Here is a 25,754-nt window from a genome sequence, read left to right on the forward strand (position 1 = left end):
GTTGTGTTTCATTGACATTTGCTTTGAAAACAGCGGTTTGAACCTACGACATCCGCAATATCTTACGTTGCTCTACCGACAGCTAGCTATCTAGCCCTAGTTTTATCTGAACTTAGTCTGAAACTGAAGCATGTGGACCCTAATTCTGAAACCAAAGATAGAGCTATCTCCATGGAACCATGGTATGATCAAAATTGGGCATTCTTTGTTCGTGCAAAATATACTTTGATTTTAAAGTGACAAATATTTACCACTGCAACAAGAAATTTGGCACATTTCAAGATTTGGTCGACGTGCAGTGCAACCGCTTGTGCCATGCTGGGATTTTCTTAGCGCACATGCTGCCTTCGGAAATAAGAATGCTTTTGTTTTTCTTTGCGGAATAAATGAAGTTTTCGTAAGCAAAAAACCGACTATAGTTTTAAAACAAACGGATTAGAAGTGCTGATGTGCGGGCTCCTATTACAGGTATTCCTGTTTAAAATTGATCGTATTCAAAGTGGCCCTACATTGTAGCATGCCTTCGGATTTTTAACAACCATCGATACAAACTCTTTGATTCTCAAATGGAAACATTCGTTATTTCTTAACCAGTAAACCTCAGAGAACAGAGCATGTTATCAGTACCTAAACTTTTATGAGTCAAAGAATATTTATGGAAAAGGACCCCCTCCCCCCAAAAAGAAAATAGATATTGTACTACTCGTACGGCATCAATGAAATCAGAAAACAGTCGTTTTTGAGAGACGTTTTAGATAGTGCTTGCACAAGTTTTATTTACATGTAACTCATTTGGATTTCTCCATACAAAAATACACACTGAACTGCAAAATAGATCATACAATACTATAAATACATTGGTTGATTTTTTTTGCTTACAAAGACATGATCAAATATTCTGACAGCTTGAATCAAGAATTGGTTGTTTTGCATAATTAAAGTACACAAAATATCAACAGGTTTATACACAATTGAGGAAACTGATAGTTCATCTTCTGTTTGCCTCATCAACGAGGACTTTGCATGCTCACCATTGACACATATCATTCAATGACTTCTGATAAGTGACAATATAAATTGCACTGCATATCTTTCATTCCCTGCATATCTTTCCTGTTGATGACTATTAAGGAACTCTGGAATAAATATCTGTGTGTCCCATGGTCATTCATGACGGGCATGGTTTGTAATAAATAACAAATAAATAAATCTATTTTTGGCAGGGCACATAATTATTTTCAAGGTTATTTATATCGAGACTTGATTTTTCAGGGGGTTTTGAAAATCTTGCAAAACATACCAAATGGATTCCAGAAAACTAAAAAAATACAACTGTAACAAAATAAGGGCACAAAAATTGGCGAACCATTTTAGTCGCAAACAGAACTTTATTAGGTTTTATCGTCTTCAGCTCCTCTACTAAGGGTCCATCATTTTTGATGTAGTAATGAGTCCACGGTCATCTTGCGTAAGATGCTCATTTCACTGGTTTGACCTAAATCACAGAAAGTAAAAAGAGAACAAAAAAGGGTGACACAATGGCATTGTGTTATTGAGGAGGTAATGGTAGTCATATGGTTATATTTGCACTAATAGTGCATTGTTCATACAACTACACTAAATGTGCTGCCTTATATTTCCTAAAGGGGGCAAAAAGGTACTTTCCTAATGTAAGCGAGTGAAGAAAAAACACTATGAAGAGTTTTTCTGTCATATGCTATTTAACAGAGTGGAAGTTTCTCTCTTAAAGTGAAGTTACACTCTTTAAGAATACCTTTTTACTATGGCCAATTTTGAAGGGAAAAAACCTATAAAAGAGTGAAACTTCCATTCCTTTAAGGAACCATATATGGCAGCCAACTCTTTTAGAGTGGTTTCTCACTATTTTACATTTAGAGAGTACAATGTGTAGCCATTCTCACTTCATTTTTATGATTTTGTTTCCTGCATTCATTACCTGCAAAGTAACAACCATGAAACCAATGGAGTGAATTTTCACTCTTTAGTAATGTACTCTTCGTTAGGACAGAACTGTGACATCAATCCCATGCTGGTTGCACAAAAGATCAGTTAGCATGAGGAAATTTAACGTGTCCTGGTGAGCTTGAATTCAATATGTACAAACTTGTTGCCATAAATTTCAAGAACATTTTCGGAGCAGGTTTAGGGTTCCTTTTGAAGTGAAGGTCAGGAAATTATGATTGTTTCCCATCTAGTGAAAGTTACTGAGTTCCACAGTTTCATACTGTTACAGAAATTGGAGCATATATTCAATTCATTTCATTTTCCCCTTCTTAAACACACGGTTCGAAAAATAAAACTGAACGTCCATTGCTGAAATGACAGCTGCACGAATCGGACATCTACCACCATTTACCACTTTCGTTTTATATCCTAAACTTGTCAGGATATGCACAATGTCAACAATATCAGGCTTATCCCACCCCTTCCAATTGAAAGACTCCCCAGGAGGTAGTTTGGGTTGGGACCAGTGGTCCCTGGTTCATTATTAAACAGAGGTTATATTTAACGAGAATTCCTCGAAAAGTTTAAGTATAGCTATGATTGTCAACAATGACCAATTATGCCCAGGAACCCTGACAGACAGGGGTGCGTGCGGGAAGGTATTGTGCACTGAGGGTGCGCTGTATGGAGGTGATCACTGAAGCAAGTCGCTTTACAAAGTACAGGAAGTCCAAAGTCAAAGGCATACATGTAAATGCCTCCAGTGGCTATTGGGAAGGTGTATTTGTTTGGTCCCTGTAGTTCATGCTGGGAAGCTGAGCTCATGCACTTTTTGGGTGTGAAAACTGTGAACATGTTGGCATATTGGAATCTGTTACAAGCTTTGCTGATATCTCCATGTTTGGATAATCAATGAATAGGGCACAAGTTGTACAAACGTTTATACTGAAGCTTTGAAATCCCCCATTAGTCCATTTTGTAGAAGAGAAATCATAGTCTGTTAATTTGTAAACATAACTTATCTTGCAAAAAAGCATTTCGTGTTGCTGGCGAGAATTTTTTTTTAAGTTTCATTAAAATTATTCTCACCCAAATGATCTTGACCTTTTTCCATGTAGCTTCAAAACCAACAACATTCAGCAACCTATACCTTCTCACAAAGTTCATTTCCAAAAATTGCAAGACAAGTTATCCCAGTTATATTATAAATTGCAAAAGATGTATGTGTGTATGCAGCAGGCGCAATGGACTCATTTTCTAAGCCTCATTTTCTATAACCCCACGAAGAAGCCTGAGCCCTTCGGGGCGGCATTGCTAAACATATGACTCTCTGCAAATGTAGCTTCTGTTCATTTCACAGAGACTTTAGCAGTCAGCCCAGCAAAGAGCAAACTTACATTAGAGGCAACAGTTGCTTTAAAAAGTGCCACAAGATCAGAAATCTCCATGTGCCTTGTGAGCATAACCCTCCCATGCAAACAGACATGTTCTCTGCCAAGTGGTCCTTCAGTGAAAAATCAATCAAGTGACTGTTTTCAACAGTTAAGAATTTGTGATGCGATCAAGCTAATCGGAAAATCAAGCTTGTCGGGAATTTTTATGTGGAGATACAGGCCAAAATAGGGCCACTTCATCACATCACTTCATCACATCTCTTGGTGTTCCGACTTACATTATTTTTGAACTAAAGATGGTATCAGCATGCAGTTTTCACAGCAGTAATGCTGAGATTGTGCTCTTTCGAAATCTGTAATAAATTTTTTTTTGACCAGGGTCGACAAACGACTCATGTAGCTTGATCGCATCACATTTCCAGCCTTCATAAAGCAGGACTCACTGGCTGGGACTGTTCAAAGCCACGTCGAATAGTTTGCGATTACCCGGAAAAGTACCTACTAATTTAATGACAGAAACCTTTCCCAAAGTGAAACCTAGGACTGATATCAAATACGCTGTAAAATTATCCTACCTGAATGGTATCATTCAGAATCAAATGTGGTTTTAGCAAATGTGCCTGCGGGCAGGTTTATATTTTTTTTAAATTTTTTTACATGCGTTAACAACGGAATCCAGTTATGAGACCCTTCTTTGTTTTCTCATAATACATACATTGTAAAAAAAGCAAATGATTCTCCACGTATGCACCTTTCACTGAATTTGCATGGCCAGAGCATCTTTGCATGAGTGGAAACTTATATGGATATGCTAGCTACATAGGCAAGTGTTTCTAGGATTAACAGCCAGCTATTTTACCTCTGACAGTTCAAATATACAGTTGACGGGGGTAGAAAACAATCCCAGTTTCCTACACAAGGCTGCAATGCGCCTTGCCTCCAAACTAAAACACATCTCAAACTATATCGTGAAGCACTGCTTCACCAGTTACCTAAAATCATCTGACTTTGATCAATTCACTTCAAAACCAAATTGGCAAATATCTTACAAAATGATGATAATTCCAAGCACTGAAAACCAAAACCAAATCCATTGGTTGCTGTTTGGCAAAGGTCACAGTGCAAACCTACTTCCTAAAACTGAATGAGAGACTTGTCTGATATCATTCACGAGGCACGCAATGTTAGCTTTGTATTGTTCACCCAAGTGAAGATAAATTCCAAGCACTCAAACCAATCCATTGGTTACTGTTTGGCAAAGGCCACAGCAGAAACCTACTTTGTCCTCCAATTCAATGACAGAATTATCTGAAATCATCCATGTGACATATTCAGTGTTAGCTATGTACTGTTCAAAGAGGGTGGCTCTATGGGTTATCACTGAATTACTTCCCAAGTTGTGGGTACAAGGTATAAAGTGCAACGCAAGGACATGATACCGATAAACCAAAGGGCAAGGTACCGGGTAGACCACATGTATGTAAAGATTGGAACAGGTCAAATGCTGTGTTACAGCTGATACACACTGGACCACCTCCACTGGTATTAGTTTAGCTCCAGGAAATTGCCTGGAGCTTATCCCTTACAAAAATGTCCCATGGGGATGTCCCATGGACCCCATGGGAAACCGATGTGGAGAGTGGTGAGGTAGGGTTCGTCAAGTCAGCGTCATGATTGTCGAGTCCGAGTCTTTTGCCGATGTGACTCAAGTCAAGTCTGAGTCACCCAAATTGCAACTCGAGAAAGACTCGAGTTCGAGGCTTAGACTCGAGTTCTACAACATTGGAAATGGTAAAAGTAGAGGTGGGGAGTCCTGTAAACTACCTGACTTTAATACTATTCTTATCTTGGTAAACTGGCATTTCACTCTTTGGTATTGGATTGAAATGCTAGAGAGTCATGTCAATCCAGTGTGTTGGATTGGTCTGAAAACCTAGTATGGGGAAAAAGAGTCCTGGAGATTAAATGAGGACGGAGCAAGAAGATAGTTTAGCTCTTTTTTTTCAATCCACACTTTTGTTCTCTTGATGCAGTTTCTGAGACCGATTTGGAAGGAAATACATTGTAAGGAAATGCCAGGCTTACCTAATATGATTTAGATATCAGCTTAATACAGTAGGGAACAATTTGGAGCAATTGTTTATTTCTCACTGTTCATTTTATTTTTAGTCAGAATATGTGTTTTTGTACAATTTTATAAAAACAAGCTATCGTTTTTTTTTTGATCAAACGTTATGGAAATGACTGTTATATTCGTGTTGGAAAGGGGAATATGTTCTATATGTTTCTCGAAATTTCTAAGGCATGTAAGAACCATTTAACTGAAATATTCTCTATTATCATTTTATTATTCAACACACTGCCAAATCTAGAGTCATCAGTTTATCTCAGCAATGACAAATGAAGTGATTCGAATCCTCACCATGATTAATGCCACCCTATACAACTCAATTTACCAGAGTAAACATTGTGTCGACAGTATCAGGCTTGTCAGCACTAGCCTAGCCACTGTGAGTACAAAGTCACCATATTTTTAGTTTGGTTCCTAGTCCACTATTTGGAGGGCCTATATCTAGCATTATCTACCTCAGGGACAGTTGTCTTTGAAAAGTTTCAACTTGTAAAGTCAGCAATGAACAACTATATTCACAGACCTGGGGGAAATATAAGACACGGTACAGTTCCCATCCCACTGAGGGTATTGCATGGGAGCAATCACTGAAGTAGTTCCCTTTTATTGGACTCACAAAGTGTACAAAGTCATACGACCAGTGGCACACCCAGGATTTGGCTGGGGGGGGGGGGGGGAGGTTTCCACACTTTTTTTCAAATTGTTTAAAGGTTAAATTTTTTTCAAAAATCTTGCCCAAAATTTTTGGCCACAGAATTGTTTTTTTTTTTTCACGGACTATTTTCACGTTAGTGGTGCCACTTACACCCCTATTTTACTACTCGAAAATAGGCCACATACATATATCACCAAGGTCAAATTGTGGGACTAAAAAAATGAATTACCCCCCCCCCCCAAAGTTTGACAACCTCTTTTCGATTGCCAGATTTATTGATATTTGTAATCCAGGGCCTCACACAATTTGGGGGGGGGGGGGGGTGGTGAGTGGTTGTGCGCCACTTTGCTTGCTAAAGCACAAAGCTACCAACATAATGCCGGAAATTAAACCACTTCATTCCAAATCGTGAGTGGGCTGTCTGTATTGTGACTTGTGAGCACCATATTGTTGAAGTGCACCGTGGGTGGTTGTGGGCGGTTGTGGGAACTTTTCTGATATGCAATGGACAAAGAGTGTTTTGTTGCATGGTACCTTAAGTTGCACGACAAGGGCAAGGTACAAACAGTCCAGGTCTCTGATGACACAGATGAGCAGCAATGCATGAAATGAAGCCAATCCCTGCATTCCACCATTGAGAATTTCTTAGAAGTACACCCTATTCATCATAGTTTATGATTGATGCCTAACCTAATTCTCAAGTGTTTTATTTTCCTCAGAACCCTGTCATTCAAATAAGATTTTTAGTGGTAAACTGCATTTACAACCATTTGTAAAACTTGTCTCGGATTAGGGATGTAACAACAACACACCACTTTGACAATAAGACAGAGAGTTTTTATTCTTATTATTTAATCCGTCAGTGCCATAAGCTTGTTTCTAACTGAAAGGTCCACTGAGGTTTTTAAAAAAACCAATGCAGCCATTTTTAGAAAGATATAATTCAGTTGAATATTTCTGAAGTTCTGGTTGGTATCGTTGTAATCCATGTATACAGTGGCTGAATACACATTACTAATGGAAGAACAACATTACCGATGCTAACATGCATTATTATTAAAACAAAGTAAACTGTACCATTTACATTGTTGTATCGCAACATTCTTTCTACATAATTACATATGCATTGATGAACTTTCAGTCCTCTGAGATATTAAACTTATTGTTAAAGTTTATTCAGAAAGGAACTACATGTATTGTGATCCCCCACCCCAAAAACCAGCTGAGATATTTTATGAAGCGTATTGGCTATCGTTACGGCAGCCGTAACGTAATTTTCAACTGCTATCGTTACAGCATTGCAAAACCACCATTGTGAATCACATATGCTGTATTTAACATTTATAACTGCCCTTCCAACCAGAGCACTTTGGACACTCGATTGGTTTATTGAAGTAAGCTTCATTTTTTTTCCTAAGTGATCCATGGCTTTGGAGGACTTTATTAAAAACGGAAAAAGAAGTCCAAAAACCATTTGGATGATAGTCTGGTTCCAAGAGCCAAAGATCGTGACGGTGAACATGTTGAATATTGTCAGGTCAGGGAACCAAACAGTCAACTGTTATAACGATAGCTACTGCTAAATCCAGTTATTACTGCACTTATGAAAAGGGACGGTTCGTAAAACTTTCAGGGGAAACATAACAGCACTTCCAAATGAAAAGTAAGAAATAAAAATGAGAAACTGCTGTATTCAGTGTGTCATATTCCCTCCTTTGGGGTAACATTTGCAATATTAAAATATGACCAACATGACCAATGGGAGATAAATGATAAATGGAGGTCTAAAGAGATGTGAAATACTTGAAAAATGAAGGCAGAAATCACATTTTCAAGATGTAAAATGGGGGAAAAACTCCTCAATACCTGCTCATAATAATAAGAACTTTTGCTGGGGGGGGGGGGGGGGCAGTGGGTCGGGAAGTGGGGGGGGGGGGGGGGGAGAGGTGAGGAAGTAGAAGGGGAGGGGTGGTTAGGGGGAGGGGGACTACAAATCGTTGGGGCTAGATCTTCTGACCTTTAAATGCAAGCATTGCCATACAATGCTTGATCTTGTCACAAGTTTTTCAAAAATAATGCGACAATTGTAGTTCTTACCTCCTTGAGATATATGTTGAAAGCAATGTGCACAAATTCATCTTTTGTCATCGTCCGTCTGCGTTCATTCTGACTGGCCAATAACATCTGAGTCATTTGAGATAAGAAAGAGAACAAAACTTGTGATCCTGCCTTCCTTAAACTTGTTCAAAGCTTGTTCAAAACTTGTTCAATTTCTTCTCAGTCAAGAGAGGGCGCTCTTGTGAGTTGACATCAAGTCAAGTACATGTTTGTTTTTTTACTTGTCCCAAGTTTTTCAAACATTTTTAGCCTCTGAAGAAGAACATGTTAAAGCTACTGTCCATCATTTGCAGCTGTCCAAAAAGTAACTGATGTAATTATTGTTGAAAAGCATACTTGGTTGAAAGATAGTAATGGGACTAATCTCCCTGTGAAATGATTCTTTCTGGAAGTTGTCTTTTTGAAAAAAAAAAACAATGAAAGAAAGCCATTTCCAATGATGCGTCTAAAGACGCATTCTTGGAACTTTCTGTTACTTGTTCGCTTTTAGTTCGGCGAAGCGCGCGCAAGCGTTGACATGACGCGCACACGCGCGCGGTTGCTATAATTCGTCGGTTCAGTGCGCGACATCACGTAGCTGCAATCGGCTCAGTGAGAATGTGTCTCGGACGCTGAATTCAGGCCCAATTCAAAACATGACTCAGCAACTTTTGATTTGAAATTGAGATCCTAGAATATTATTTTCTCGGAATATACAGCATTCACTGAACTTGTTCGGCACCCATCTTCAGATCTTGAGCACTTTTGTTGCCTCTACTGAACATAATGCACAAATTACAAATGATGGACTCTACCTTTTAAGTTTGCAACTTCAGGCAGCATTAATTTTTTACATTGGTACATTTCGGGTAAATCCGTTCAGTAAGCAGTTTGCAGTAGTCCTATTCATTTTCACACGTTTATGTTATGACATCCCCGATAGTCATTCTTTTTGGTATATGCACAAGCCACTTACGTGATTTCAACTTGACTGTTGTGTTTTTTCATTCACAAATCTGGATACAAGTTGCAAATAGTTTCACTTCAAAATTAAAGTTGCAACAGAAACCATAGTTTGGCCTAATCTGTACTAATATAATGCTGTGAGCAATGAGTGTTGCCATAGGGCAAGGAAAGGTTGTCCAAAGAGTTTACTTGCTTGTTTCTTTTATTTAATTTTGAACATTTTTTTAAACTTGACAAAGTGATTTCAAATGTGCCAATTGCAAGCTAGGCTTGACATACAAAGCACCTCAAAAGAATTACTTTCTGAGTTTTCGTTTGTGCAAAAATATAAGAGATTCCAATATGCTCGAAAAAGAGATTGTGAAAATTAGTTACCTCTAATAAGGAGTCGGTTATCACTTCATTGGTAAGCTTTGATCCTGCAGTCAAAATTCTGTCAATAAAAAAATAAAATCATTCAGTACTAAAAGAATCCTGATCCATAAACAGGCCCACACTAAGCTGACAAAAACGGTGTCCAAATTCCATAACGTACAGGCTGGAGTTATGTCGTCAGTGGTAGTACTTTCAAAGGGAAATTAGGGGTTCTGCCAACAATCTGAAAAGTTTCCCCTAATTTCTTTTTTTTAGCAGCAACATTACAATAAGTACAAACTTCAATGTACTGCAAACAAATGACGATGAGCCAATCAGCATGCAGTGCCATGCGTGAAGCGCAAGTTGAACGCGCGCTAGAGTTCCACACGCGCGCGGCAGACACAGTTGCTAGAATCGATTAGCATAGCTGCAGTTGATCAACTTCAGATTGGTCAATGGCTTACGTGTATTGCATAGGTACATACAGTAAAATTATGTGAATTTCATTTAAATTTGGGTCGGATATTCATTAGGGTCGACAGCAACTAGCTGTGCAGTTACTTCATGAATAAACTACATGAGTGACAGTCAAATAGACAGCCTTTGGAGACCATCTGGCCTGGAGGAGAGACTGTATTGCAGACAGCGCCTGAGACTCACACGAAGACGCTATGGCTCTTTGAACATTCAAAATAAAATACGTTATACGTACTTAAAGCAATACGTGTTCAAACCAGTCCATGCACACGGTGTCCCATCCAAGGGTAAGTTCTATCAAGGACTAATGGTTAACCAGGTGGTGGTTCGTGACGTACCTAGCGCATGCGCACTAAAGTTGACGTGCAAACGACTGTAGTCGAACTATTGTCATTAACGACCATAAGAAAATTGCAGTCAACCCATTTGGACGTTTCTGTTTATTTACACAAATAATAGTGATTGTGTATTTAGAACACCTTAAGTACATAATCTCCATATATAACAATAGTGACAAAAGTGACAGATTCGTAAACTAATATGGAAAAAATATGCAATGAAAATGAGATTTAGCACTCACAGTTTTCGTTTGCCACCATTTTTGCTGACAGCTGGTTCCCTTTGCACTATGCTATGAAAAATTGCTATTGATAACCAGCTATGTGTATATCGTGGCGCGACCAACCGCGGTACAACCATCGTCGACTAGCATGCATTCTATCAGAGTTAGTCAAACTATGGTTAACTATAGTTCTTGATTAAACTTGCCCAAGTGGCTCTTGATACAGGTCAAAAAGCACCCTTGTTCATGTATGGAATGCACGTACTGCGTTAACCCATTGCATCAGCTCCATGCTGTTATCTCACCCAGTGCATGATGCAAATTATTGTGTCAAACATGTAAACATGTCAATGCACAGTCCGTCTTACTGTTCAGAAATCAGGTTCAACTTACGAGATAGGATCAGTTGTCTTGACGGACAGTGCATCTTGTAGTTCCTGTAGCATGGTGGTGGCCAGTTCATGATCAACTACACCCTTGCTCTGATGGGTCGTCAACAGCTGAAATAATTCCTCAGTCTGTTTCAAATAATCTTTAATGTGAGAGAAAAATAAAACACTCAGTTTGTGACCATCTTTTACCTATGGGACGAGTCAAAAAAGCAGAACACAAACCCCTACAAATATATTTCATATTTATACAAAATATGTAGCACCAAACATAATAATTACTGGAAAGCCAATTGTATATAAGCTACTTTTAGATGAAAAAAATTACTAAAATTGCTCAATCCGTTGAAAGAATATCACCATTTAAATGCAATGACCCTAAAACCTGTTTCGTCCAAAAATAAAAAAGAGCAGTTTATTGTGTATTCAGACTGTTTGGAACACAAAGAAAATGACACAGAATACTTGTTTCAACAACTGTCAACAACTGTAGTACACAATAGCTTTATTAACAACCCTGGTTAGGCAAACAATATGATTTTAAAAAATCCACTTTTTGTAAAAGACGGGCCTTCAAAAGGGCTTTGTTGAACATTTTCTACCTTTAAACTGAGGTTTTATCACTGGTGATGTTTGAAGACAATTGTGACGACGATTCTTGAAATCGCATTTTTGGACGAAAGCCGAGGTTTTAGTGACTTTCAACGGATTGAGCAGTTTCAGTAATTTTTTCATCTGAAAGTAGCTTATTGTAGAAATTGGCTTTCCAGTCATTATGTTTGGTGCTACATGTACATATTTTTTTAAATATGAAATATAACTTTTTTGGTTTGGGTTCTGCTTTTTTGGACTCATCCTGTATAAATTTAAGGGTTTATGACAGATAGGATTCAGATTTTTGTTGCCTTCATGCAGCAAACCACGCAGTATGCAAATTAGCTTGAATATAGCGTGACTAAGATTTGCTCAAAATTTCATGGGTTGTCAGAGTGCCAAAGTTCCAAAGGCTGGATTTGATTCTTTTTGTTGATAGCACCTTCTACCACTGCTGGGGCTTGACCACGATGGCCATGGAACAGGGCTGGCTATGTTGGGGGAAGAAAATTCAAATGCAGTCTTGGACCGAGACTAGTGACTAGTGTCAATCGGTGTTGTACATGTAATCGAGTACTTTTATCAGAGTACAAAGTACTGCCAAGTACCACTCGCATCTGAGTACTTTGACCCTAGAGAAGAGTACAGATGCCCCAGTCCGAGTAAAAGTACGAGTACTTAGACCTCCGAGTACGACTAATGGGGTACTCAAGTGAACTGAAAACATGGATGTAATAGACTACTTTTGAGCAAGACTTCTTGAAAGCCAAAACTAAATTTCTTGATTCCCCCCCCCACGAATCCTTTTAATTGAGTACAAGTGCTTTGATGATGGAGTATACCAAAAAGTCAAGTGCTGTTCCAGCACTTTGCTTCTCGAGTACGACTACCATGAATTCAAGTACGAGTACGATATTTGAGAACGCATACTCAACTACTGGAGTTGTACTTGAGTGTGAGTACTGAGTACTCGAGTACTACAATAATGAGTATCATACATGAACTTACCAATGAGTACAAATGCCGCCACAACTCCAGAATGAAAAATGTCAGGATATATGACTTCCTCATCACGTGGTCCAATCTTGTTGAGCAAATGCTCACAGAATGTAGCTGGAATGTTTCTACCAAGATGGAGAGAAAAGAAGCCCATGACAAATCAATTTGGGTAGTAATGAACTTTTTCCATGATTTTCCATGGTTCCTATAAATCACATCAATGCACTGGAAGAAAGTAGTTGCTGTCTAGTTTGAATACGTCAGTACAGTTGTTCTTGACTCCCTCATTAAAAAAAAATTCAAATTGCAGATTTTTGCAGTTTTAATTAGCTTTAAAACTTGCAAAAAAGGGGACTATTTCAAATATTAGTATGCTAAGAACCGAAAGCCTACACAGATTCACAATTTTTTTTCTAAATGTTTTTATAAGTTTGAATTTTTTCAAAAATGTTGCCCAACATTTTTGGTCTCAGAAAATATAGTTTTTGTTAATTTTTTTTTTTTTTTAACATTGGTGGTGCCATTTACACCCCTATTATACTACTCAAAAATTTGCCATGTATCCATATCACTACGGTCAAATCATGGGACTAAAAAACAAAAATTGACCCCCCCCCAAAAAAAAAACCCCAACCAATTTGAAAGCCTCGGGGGTGGGGGGGGGGGGGGGGGCTCTTAACCTCTAGATTTTGACCAATCGGCGAGTGCTTTCTATATCGGGTCTCATCATGGATATCTATCAATAAAACCTAGACATGCTGAGAATTGAGTAAACAAGTCTGCGGTCACGCGCTCTGTAACGATATGTTACGCGATATGCCGGCAATAATAGAACTGGCAAATCACGGTCGGGACTAGGTTTTGAAGATCTATATGCGCGCTCGGTCGTTGTTGTATTTCAAAAACACTGCATCTGAATCGACCAATCACAGTTTTAGTCCTGATTTGGGAATGAAATGGCGTCACAAACTAGTAAAGGCGTCGCATAAAGTTGCATTCCTAGATAAATTAGACGTTTGACCGGAGATAGGGTGCCATGGAGAACGAGTGATACTCAGACTACTACCTACTGTGCGCAACACTATATTATCCTTGCCTATTACAATGGCGACGCTGGGTCACTTGGGTCAGTGATGAGAAAGCCCTATTGACCAATGTAGATGAAGGTATTAATCATTTAACATATACCCAAGCTGTTACCTGCATATCAAATTGAGAACGTCTCTGTAAGCACTGCCCATCAGTCCAGCTGGTGTTCTAGATCCTGCTGGCACACAAACAAGGGAATAATAACATAGTCCAAATGAAATCAATTAATACAAATTAATTGAAGTTGGCTTTTGGGCTGAATCAAATTCATGAATTTTATAGTACGTCTTGTTGAAATAGCAATCCAGGCACGTGATCACTGTACACAAACCAACACATTTCACAAGCGACAAAGAAGAGACTGTGACGGTGAAAAGACTGACAAGAAGAGACTGTGACGGTGAAGAGACTGACACAAAGAGACTGTGACGGTGAAGAGACTGACAAGAAGAGACTGTGACGGTGAAGAGACTGACACGAAGAGACTGTGACGGTGAAGAGGCTGACAAGAAGAGACTGTGACGATGAAGAGACTGACAAGAGGAGACTGTGACGGTGAAGAGACTGACAAGAAGAGACTGTGACGGTGAATAGACTGACACGAAGAGACTGCGACGGTGAAGAGACTGACAAGAAGAGACTGTGATGGTGAAGAGACTGACAAGAAGAGACTGTGACGGTGAAGAGACTGACACGAAGAGACTGTGACGGTGAAGAGACTGACAAGAAGAGTCTGTGACGGTGAAGAGACTGACACGAAGAGACTGTGACGGTGAAGAGACTGACAAGAAGAGACTGTGACGGTGAAGAGACTGACACAAAGAGACTGTGACGGTGAAGAGACTGACACGAAGAGACTGTGACGGTGAAGAGACTGACAAGAAGAGACTGTGACGGTGAAGAGACTGACACAAAGAGACTGTGACGGTGAAGAGACTGACAAGAAGAGTCTGTGACGGTGAAGAGACTGACAAGAAGAGACTGTGACGGTGAAGAGACTGACAAGAAGAGACTGCGACGGTGAAGAGACTGACAAGAAGAGACTGTGACGGTGAAGAGACTGACAAGAAGAGACTGTGACGGTGAAGAGACTGACAAGAAGAGTCTGTGACGGTGAAGAGACTGACACGAAGAGACTGTGACGGTGAAGAGACTGACAAGAAGAGACTGTGACGGTGAAGAGACTGACAAGAAGAGACTGCGACGGTGAAGAGACTGACACGAAGAGACTGCGACGGTGAAGAGACTGACAAGAAGAGACTGTGACGGTGAAGAGACTGACAAGAAGAGACTGTGACGGTGAAGAGACTGACAAGAAGAGACTGTGACGGTGAAGAGACTGACAAGAAGAGACTGTGACGGTGAAGAGACTGACACGAAGAGACTGCGACGGTGAAGAGACTGACAAGAAGAGACTGTGACGGTGAAGAGACTGACAAGAAGAGACTGTGACGGTGAAGAGACTGACAAGAAGAGACTGTGACGGTGAAGAGACTGACAAGAAGAGACTGCGACGGTGAAGAGACTGACAAGAAGAGACTGTGACGGTGAAGAGACTGACACGAAGAGACTGTGACGGTGAAGAGACTGACACGAAGAAAGAGACTGTGACGGTGAAGAGACTTACAAGAAGAGACTGTGACGGTGAAGAGACTGACACGAAGAGACTGTGACGGTGAAGAGACTTACAAGAAGAGACTGTGACGGTGAAGAGACTGACAAGAAGAGACTGTGACAGTGAAGAGACTGACAAGAAGAGACTGTGACGGTGAAGAGACTGACACGAAGAGACTGCGACGGTGAAGAGACTGACAAGAAGAGACTGTGACGGTGAAGAGACTGACACGAAGAGACTGTGACGGTGAAGAGACTGACAAGAAGAGACTGTGACGGTGAAGAGACTGACACAAAGAGTCTGTGACGGTGAAGAGACTGACAAGAAGAGACTGTGACGGTGAAGAGACTGACACGAAGAGACTGTGACGGTGAAGAGACTGACAAGAAGAGACTGTGACGGTGAAGAGACTGACACGAAGAGACTGCGACGGTGAAGAGACTGACAAGAAGAGACTGTGACGGTGAAGAGACTGACACGAAGAGACTGCGACGGTGAAGAGACTGACAAGAAGAGTCTGTGACGGTGAAGAGACTGACACGAAGAGACTGCGACGGTGAAGAGACTGACACGAAGAGACTGTGACGGTGAAGAGACTGACAAGAAGAGACTGTGACGGTGAAGAGACTGACACGAAGAGACTGTGACGGTGAAGAGACTGACAAGAAGAGACTGCGACGGTGAAGAGACTGACAAGAAGAGACTGTGACGGTGAAGAGACTGACACGAAGAGACTGTGACGGTGAAGAGACTGACAAGAAGAGACTGTGACGGTGAAGAGACTGACACGAAGAGACTGTGACGGTGAAGAGACTGACAAGAAGAGTCTGTGACGGTGAAGAGACTGACACGAAGAGACTGTGACGGTGAAGAGACTGAAAAGAAGAGACTGTGACGGTGAAGAGACTGACAAGAAGAGACTGTGACGGTGAAGAGACTGACAAGAAGAGACTGTGACGGTGAAGAGACTGACAAGAAGAGACTGTGACGGTGAAGAGACTGACAAGAAGAGACTGTGACGGTGAAGAGACTGACAAGAAGAGACTGTGACGGTGAAGAGACTGACAAGAAGAGACTGTGACGGTGAAGAGACTGACAAGAAGAGACTGTGTCGGTGAAGAGACTGACACGAAGAGACTGCGACGGTGAAGAGACTGACACGAAGAGACTGTGACGGTGAAGAGACTGACACGAAGAGACTGTGACGGTGAAGAGACTGACACGAAGAGTCTGTGACGGTGAAGAGACTGACAAGAAGAGTCTGTGACGGTGAAGAGACTGACAAGAAGAGACTGTGACGGTGAAGAGACTGACACGAAGAGACTGTGACGGTGAAGAGACTGACAAGAAGAGACTGTGACGGTGAAGAGACTGACAAGAAGAGACTGTGACGGTGAAGAGACTGACACGAAGAGACTGTGACGGTGAAGAGACTGACACGAAGAGACTGTGACGGTGAAGAGACTGACAAGAAGAGACTGTGACGGTGAAGAGACTGACAAGAAGAGTCTGTGACGGTGAAGAGACTGACAAGAAGAGACTGTGACAGTGAAGAGACTGACACGAAGAGACTGTGACGGTGAAGAGACTGACAAGAAGAGACTGTGACGGTGAAGCGACTGACACGAAGAGACTGTGACGGTGAAGAGACTGACAAGAAGAGACTGTGACGGTGAAGAGACTGACAAGAAGAGACTGTGACGGTGAAGCGACTGACACGAAGAGACTGTGACGGTGAAGAGACTGACACGAAGAGACTGTGACGGTGAAGAGACTGACAAGAAGAGACTGTGACGGTGAAGAGACTGACAAGAAGAGACTGTGATGGTGAAGAGACTGACAAGAAGAGACTGTGACGGTGAAGAGACTGACACGAAGAGACTGTGACGGTGAAGAGACTGACAAGAAGAGACTGTGTCGGTGAAGAGACTGACAAGAAGAGACTGTGTCGGTGAAGAGACTGACTGGAAGAGACTGTGACGGTGAAGAGACTGACACGAAGAGACTGTGACGGTGAAGAGACTGACAAGAAGAGACTGTGACGGTGAAGAGACTGACAAGAAGAGACTGTGACGGTGAAGAGACAGACAAGAAGAGACTGTGACGGTGAAGAGACTGTGACGGTGAAGAGACTGTGACGGTGAAGAGACAGACAAGAAGAGACTGTGACGGTGAAGAGACTGACAAGAAGAGACTGTGATGGTGAAGAGACTGACACGAAGAGACTGTGACGGTGAAGAGACTTACAAGAAGAGACTGTGACGGTGAAGAGACTGACAAGAAGAGACTGTTTACGGTGAAGAGACTGACAAGAAGAGACTGTGACGGTGAAGAGACTTACAAGAAGAGACTGTGATGGTGAAGAGACTGACAAGAAGAGACTGTGACGGTGAAGAGACTGACAAGAAGAGACTGTGACGGTGAAGAGACTGACACGAAGAGACTGTGACGGTGAAGACACTTACAAGAAGAGACTGTGACGGTGAAGAGACTGACAAGAAGAGACTGTGACGGTGAAGAGACTGACAAGAAGAGACTGTGACGGTGAAGAGACTGACACGAAGAGACTGTGACGGTGAAGAGACTTACAAGAAGAGACTGTGACGGTGAAGAGACTGACAAGAAGAGACTGTGACAGTGAAGAGACTGACACGAAGAGACTGTGACGGTGAAGAGACTGACACGAAGAGACTGTGACGGTGAAGAGACTGACAAGAAGAGACTGTGACGGTGAAGAGACTGACACGAAGAGACTGTGACGGTGAAGAGACTGACACGAAGAGACTGTGACGGTGAAGAGACTGACAAGAAGAGACTGTGACAGTGAAGAGACTGACACGAAGAGACTGTGACGGTGAAGAGACTGACACGAAGAGACTGTGACGGTGAAGAGACTGACAAGAAGAGACTGTGACGGTGAAGAGACTGACACAAAGAGACTGTGACGGTGAAGAGACTGACAAGAAGAGACTGTGACGGTGAAGAGACTGACACGAAGAGACTGTGACGGTGAAGAGACTGACAAGAAGAGACTGTGACGGTGAAGAGACTGACACGAAGAGACTGTGACGGTGAAGAGGCTGACAAGAAGAGACTGTGACGGTGAAGCGACTGACACGAAGAGACTGTGACGGTGAAGAGACTGACACGAAGAGACTGTGACGGTGAAGAGACTTACAAGAAGAGACTGTGACGGTGAAGAGACTGACAAGAAGAGACTGTGACGGTGAAGCGACTGACACGAAGAGACTGTGACGGTGAAGAGACTGACAAGAAGAGACTGTGACGGTAAAGAGACTGACAAGAAGAGACTGTGACGGTGAAGAGACTGACACAAAGAGACTGTGACGGTGAAGAGACTGACAAGAACAGACTGTGACGGTGAAGAGACTGACAAGAAGAGACTGTGACGGTGAAGAGACTGACACAAAGAGACTGTGACGGTGAAGAGACTGACAAGAAGAGACTGTGACGGTGAAGAGACTGACACAAAGAGACTGTGACGGTGAAGAGACTGACAAGAAGAGACTGTGACGGTGAAGCGACTGACACGAAGAGACTGTGACGGTGAAGAGACTGACAAGAAGAGACTGTGACGGTGAAGAGACTGACACAAAGAGACTGTGACGGTGAAGAGGCTGACAAGAAGAGACTGTGACGGTGAAGCGACTGACACGAAGAGACTGTGACGGTGAAGAGACTGACACGAAGAGACTGTGACGGTGAAGAGACTTACAAGAAGAGACTGTGACGGTGAAGAGACTGACACGAAGAGACTGTGACGGTGAAGAGGGTGACAAGAAGAGACTGTGACGGTGAAGAGACTTACAAGAAGAGACTGTGACGGTGAAGAGACTGACAAGAAGAGACTGTGACAGTGAAGAGACTGACACGAAGAGACTGTGACGGTGAAGAGACTGACACGAAGAGACTGTGACGGTGAAGAGACTGACAAGAAGAGACTGTGACGGTGAAGAGACTGACACGAAGAGACTGTGACGGTGAAGAGACTGACACGAAGAGACTGTGACGGTGAAGAGACTGACAAGAAGAGACTGTGACAGTGAAGAGACTGATACGAAGAGACTGTGACGGTGAAGAGACTGACACGAAGAGACTGACGGTGAAGAGACTGACAAGAAGAGACTGTGACGGTGAAGAGACTGACACAAAGAGACTGTGACGGTGAAGAGACTGACAAGAAGAGACTGTGACGGTGAAGAGACTGACACGAAGAGACTGTGACGGTGAAGAGACTGACAAGAAGAGACTGTGACGGTGAAGAGACTGACACGAAGAGACTGTGACGGTGAAGAGGCTGACAAGAAGAGACTGTGACGGTGAAGCGACTGACACGAAGAGACTGTGACGGTGAAGAGACTGACACGAAGAGACTGTGACGGTGAAGAGACTTACAAGAAGAGACTGTGACGGTGAAGAGACTGACACGAAGAGACTGTGACGATGAAGAGGGTGACAAGAAGAGACTGTGACGGTGAAGAGACTGACAAGAAGAGACTGTGACGGTGAAGCGACTGACACGAAGAGACTGTGACGGTGAAGAGACTGACAAGAAGAGACTGTGACGGTAAAGAGACTGACAAGAAGAGACTGTGACGGTGAAGAGACTGACACAAAGAGACTGTGACGGTGAAGAGACTGACAAGAAGAGACTGTGACGGTGAAGAGACTGACAAGAAGAGACTGTGACGGTGAAGAGACTGACACAAAGAGACTGTGACGGTGAAGAGACTGACACGAAGAGACTGTGATGGTGAAGAGACTTACAAGAAGAGACTGTGACGGTGAAGAGACTGACACAAAGAGACTGTGACGGTGAAGAGACTGACAAGAAGAGACTGTGACGGTGAAGCGACTGACACGAAGAGACTGTGACGGTGAAGAGACTGACAAGAAGAGACTGTGACGGTGAAGAGACTGACACGAAGAGACTGTGACGGTGAAGAGGCTGACAAGAAGAGACTGTGACGGTGAAGCGACTGACACGAAGAGACTGTGACGGTGAAGAGACTGACACGAAGAGACTGTGACGGTGAAGAGACTTACAAGAAGAGACTGTGACGGTGAAGAGACTGACACGAAGAGACTGTGACGGTGAAGAGGGTGACAAGAAGAGACTGTGACGGTGAAGAGACTGACAAGAAGAGACTGTGACGGTGAAGCGACTGACACGAAGAGACTGTGACGGTGAAGAGACTGACACGAAGAGACTGTGACGGTGAAGAGACTGACACAAAGAGACTGTGACGGCGAGGAGACTGACAAGAAGAGACTGTGACGGTGAAGAGACTGACACGAAGAGACTGTGACGGTGAAGAGACTGACACGAAGAGACTGTGACGGTGAAGAGACTGACAAGAAGAGACTGTGACGGTGAAGAGACTGACACGAAGAGACTGTGTCTTATATTTACATGTGTTAAATGTGTTATGAAATAAAGACACTGTCTCTTTTTGTTTGCAGGTTCGTGGTCTCCCTCACTCCACTAATTTACCAGCACACGCTAATGCCACAAACAGTGTCAATTTTGATATTATGGAGCTCTTACGTTTCAAGTCATGGGCTTAAATCTTTTCAATCAATTCAGTTTCTTTTTCCACAGGCAATAAACACCCATACTGAAATTTGTATCCTTGTGGAGACATTTCTTTTTTTCTCGTGTACTAAAGTTTTCGAGTTTGTGTACTTTCAAAATGCTCCTATTTTAACCAGAATCAATTTCCTGGGCTGAAATTTGGACTTAATAAGCCCTACATAAAATACTTCAATTTGCGACAGATCAACACACCTTTGGAAATTCCTAGTTTTTGAGTAAAATCCATATATCTATTTTGTGATAACCCTGTGGAGACGTATACAATCTTTTGTTCCCTATTGTCCACATGTCTCCACAGGGTACCATGTACCAGATCAATATCAACAGCATGAAAAAAAACAAAAACAAAATTTAGTCTCAACTGACTATTGTTTAGTTATGGCCGCTGATTTGTCCGGGCCCACTTTTTTCTGGGACACACTCTACATGTATTTCCACTGCAAGTTCACTCATTCATATACACTTATGTGTTTACATGTATATATGCAATTTGTAAAAACTTTGAGGACTTGGTTTCAGATTTTGAGGACTCGGACTCAGACTCGGATTGGAAGGATTTGGACGTAGTGGACTCGACTACAACATTGGAAGAGGAGGTAGTCAAAATCATCCAACACTGAGTGACCAGTAATTTCCCCCTTCTCCCCTCCAAGTCCCCCCTCCCCTCACTTTCAATCACAACTGCAGCATAGTTGGGAATCTGGGAGCTAATCATTAGGGACTATTTCCCTGGTACTAGTGACCAGTTGGGCGATAGTATATGCAAACTATCGGGGCTGGTAGCTTCATTTACGTTCCTGTCACACTGCAACATTGACCAAAGAAAGAAGCATATTTGATTCATTACGATGTATGAGATGTAATAATGAAAATTATCCAACACCTCAGGACTCACAACACTGCTATAGAAGCCCATCACATGGCAAATCAATTAATTATTGATGATTAATTTAAAGAATAATAATGAACTATTTCACTGTTTCCTCTCAAACCATGATGCAATTATACGTACTGTTGACTTACCAGAGGATGAGCTGAGTATTTCATATGCTGTGGACACATTATTTGCGAATGCTGGCTGATAGTGGTCACTCAGTGTGAGGTAGTGGTAGGCACGGTTCAATCGATTGGATTTCTCTCCAAGAGTGCTGAAACTGCACGGGGAAAAAATGCACCAAGAAATGTTTGTCCTTCACATTAGAAGTCTCAGTCTTTTTATTTTATAAAGTTTGTTTCAACCGCAACAGGGGGTTTATCTACTCTTTTGGGTTTGTCTGTGTGTTTTTTTTTAAATTTGATTGTTAGGTTTGCCGATATTTTTTTCCGCAAATGATTATCATCTTACATAATTATGTCCTGTCACTGAAAGCATCAACTACTAGAGGGTGCTACACGCCCCTAGGGTGTTAATAACATCATATCCCACATCAAAGCAGTCAACACTTGTTAAACGTAACATTAATATTGCTGGACATAGGAAATTTAAGGCCAAGTAAAAAAAATAACCAGTTTCTCGTCCCCACTCGCTTCCATTTTCCTGCACCACCCCCATTTAAAGGTAGAGTCCATCATTTGCAGCTATCCAAAAAGTAACTGACGTAATTATTGTCGAAAACCATACTTGGTTTAAAGATAGTAATGGGACTAAACTCCCTGTGAAATTATTCTTTCTGGCAAGCTGTCATTTTGAAGAAATCAATGAAAGAAGGCCTTTCCAACGATGCGTTTAAAGATGCATCGTTGGGAATTTCCATTAGTAGTTCGTTTTTTTATTTGGCGAAGCAAGCGCAAGCTTTGACACGCGTGCCTGGTTGCTATAATTCGTCGGTTCAGTGCACGTAGCTGCAATCAGCTAAGTGAGAATGTGTCTCGGACGATGTAATCAGGCCCAATTCAAAACATGACCCAGCAACTTTTGATTTGAAATCGAGATCCTAGAATATTGTTTTCTAAGAATACACAGCATTCACTGAACTGAAACTTCATCAAGTTAGTTGTTCAGCACCCTTTTTTAGATTTTGAACACTTTTGTTGCTTGAAACGAACATAATGCACAAATTACAAATGATAGACGCTACGTTTAAGTGAATGCATTTGCAATATAGTTTGCACATTTGGTCAATATATTGTCTTTTTACTTGTTTCCAACAAAATTGTAGCCAAGTTGAGAAAAAACTTGAGAAATTGGTAGAATCCATCCGCCATCTTGGAAAAATAGGAGGGATGTTTCCTTCATTTTTTCAAAAAGCTCGGATGCGAAACTTTTTTCACTCGGCCTCATGAACTGGCACTACAATATACAAGAACAGCAAGGCTTCATTCACAACCTGTTCTACCATTCACCATGCACGACTTATCTTGTGTAGGGTAGGATATGAACCTGGGCCACCTCTAGTCAACACCTAGCCCAGAATGGACAGCCTCTTCATTGCATTATGACTGACGTCCAGGATATAAATTGTACCACCACAGCGAAAAAAATTATGACACATTTTTTTCATATTTTTACCAGACGGAGGAAGCTGAAATTTCGCTTACATATTCCTTGTGTCCAGGATTGTGCCTGCGCTGGGTTTAGAAAAGGCAAATATGTCCGTGGGCGGCGTGTTTACCGAAAATAAACCGCAAGTTCTACGCATTCGTTGAAAACAATTTCAGTACGAACTCCCCGCGTGAAGACGTACACGTGCGTGCTGTTTGCTGCCGCTTGCTGCCGTGGCGGCAGCGTGCTAGGTGTGCATGCACGCGCACGCGTAATCTTTACACGGGGAGCTCGTACTGAAAATGTTTTCAACGAAAGCGTGGGATTGTGGTTTATTTTCAGTAAACTCGCCGGCCGCGGACATATTTGCCTTTTCTAAACCCAGCGCATGCACAATTCTGGACACAAGAAATATGTAAGCGAAATTTCAGCTTCCTCCGTCTGGTAAAAATATGCAAAAAATGTGTTATATTTTTTTTCGCTATGGCAGGAGAGATTCATACCCTGGACTACGTTGCGTGTACACAGCGGAGTCCAACCTGGGCTAGTCAACACCGTGTATACCACTGAGGTTACTCACTATTGTGCAAGGAATCCGACAGCATCGTCTGGTCGATTGGAGAGAATCTTAGATAATGCATCTCGGATCCAGTTTCCAACTCCACTTTTTTCTGTATGTAAAACATAAAATTCAAATGCATGGAAGCTGTGAGTCTCAAATATTGAAACCTGTTTATTTTTGCAAGGTCTCATGTAATTTGCTTAATTAACACAGCATAATGCAACAAATATCAGGAAAGCTGATATTTTTCCCAGTAACTTGCAGAATCCTGTTTTTCCCCTTTTACCTCTGTTTGTGGGTACAGAGTGTTTATTGAAACACAAGGAAAAACCAAAAAAGGTCCCCCTCCAATAAAAAAGACATGCCAATAAAAAAGTGATGATAATTTATAAGCACTTTCAGGTTAAAATTGTGCATCTTGTTTACGAGGTAAAAATAACACGTGTTGCTGAGCATGCCCATCAATCGAAAACTGTTGCGCTTCTATGTCATCATGCGTTCATTCCGATATGCGCTCGTGTCTAGCAACGCAGTCTAGCAACTGTTTCATGCACTAAAATGAGGTTTACCACTCGCATCACAGCTTTGGTACTGGAACGGCAACCGATAGTGCATGAAACAGTCATCGAGTGTTACGCTTCCGCGTGACGTCATGCGCCAACAGCCAGCGCAGCCGGCAAAAACGACTAGTACCAGCGCGCTGTGCATGGTAATTGACCGCCATTCATTGTACACAATTTTTTTTTGTGCACAAAGCCACAAACCAATTGCAGTCCTCGCCATGCCTGCAAGGTTGTCAGGTTAGCGGTTATTCCTCCTTTTTCGGTTGCGGTTCCAGTACCGCAGCTGTGATGCGAGTGGTAAACCTCATATTAGTGCATGAAACAGTCATCGGGTGTTACGCTTCCGCGTGACGTCATGCGCCAACAGCCAGCGCAGCCGGCAAAAACGACTAGTTGACAGCCTGGTAACCGACCGCCATTCATTGTACACAATTTTTTTTGTGCACAAACCAATTGCGGTCCTGGCCATGCCTGCAAGGTTGTCAGGTTAGCGGTTATTTCTCCTTTTTTCACTGCAATTGTAGGCTGAATCTTCATCGTGGATCGTTTTTTACTTCAATAAGTTCAAGGACCTGTGTAATGGTTATTCCAGGCAAGTTTGGGGTGAGTTGCAGTCGCAATTTTTTTTGGGACCTGCCTACGCTGCTCGGTTACGTGAAAAACTAGCTCCAGCCCTAAATGACAACCCAATGATAAAACTCAGGGCTGGGTAACTCCAGCTAGTCCAAATGTTAAAAAAGGCGATAAAAAGTTGGGTCAAGTTACTTGGACTAACTCGTATGATAAGCGTCAAAGAGGGCGATCTGCCGGCTTAATATCGTTTACTAAAATCGGCGATCGTGTAGTTACGATCGTGTAACTTGATAGGAGAACAAAATCCACTTATATATATTTCGCTATTACCAAACTAGTACAGTAGGCCTAGCCTAGTAATGTTGTTGGCGATGTTCAGCTGTGGTTCAGCGCAATCTAGATTCTGTACACACAAGTTCACAACTGAAAAACACGTAGGCCGAAAAGCCTTTATTTCAAAGAAAACAAAAATCCATTGAATTATATGTAAACATAATTAAAACAAAAGGACAAGGTCGAATTAGATAAATCATACCTAGAAATTCGCGTTTACTTTCATTGTTTCCTGAAACAATTCTGTCGTCTGCCTTCTTCTTGTTGTCAGACATCTTTCACATTACTTGTGTTTCCCAAAAGAGGGCGCCCTTTAATTTTAATGGGGACCGCG

The 25,754-nt window shown here is 41.9% G+C and overlaps 1 protein-coding gene across 1 annotated transcript; it reads right to left on the reverse strand.

Moving 5' to 3' along the window:
* Positions 1-736: 736 nt before the first annotated feature.
* On the reverse strand, positions 737-25,746 carry LOC119722654 (tubulin polyglutamylase complex subunit 1-like). Its single transcript, XM_038192885.1, has 9 exons — positions 25,623-25,746; positions 23,970-24,060; positions 21,931-22,061; positions 13,787-13,850; positions 12,596-12,711; positions 10,998-11,136; positions 9,584-9,641; positions 8,243-8,329; positions 737-1,495 (listed from the first exon to the last, which is right to left on the reverse strand). Exons 1-9 carry the CDS (start codon positions 25,693-25,695, stop codon positions 1,478-1,480), a joined length of 777 nt encoding a protein of 258 aa, XP_038048813.1. The 5' UTR covers positions 25,696-25,746; the 3' UTR covers positions 737-1,477.
* Between the last annotated feature and the right edge of the window lie 8 nt (positions 25,747-25,754).

Source organism: Patiria miniata, unplaced genomic scaffold (assembly GCF_015706575.1).
Source record: "Patiria miniata isolate m_02_andy unplaced genomic scaffold, ASM1570657v1 HiC_scaffold_16, whole genome shotgun sequence".
Lineage (NCBI taxonomy): Eukaryota > Metazoa > Echinodermata > Asteroidea > Valvatida > Asterinidae > Patiria > Patiria miniata.

Excerpts from the sequence above, each read along its gene's own strand:
- LOC119722654 (XM_038192885.1), bottom strand. The coding sequence starts at position 25,695 with ATGTCTGACAACAAGAAGAAGGCAGACGACAGAATTGTTTCAGGAAAC. Across the intron at positions 24,061-25,622 it reads AAGTAAACGCGAATTTCTAG|AAAAAAGTGGAGTTGGAAAC; the intron begins GTATGATTTATC and ends TTTTACATACAG. Across the intron at positions 9,642-10,997 it reads AAGACAACTGATCCTATCTC|AATTTTGACTGCAGGATCAA; the intron begins GTAAGTTGAACC and ends TTTTATTGACAG.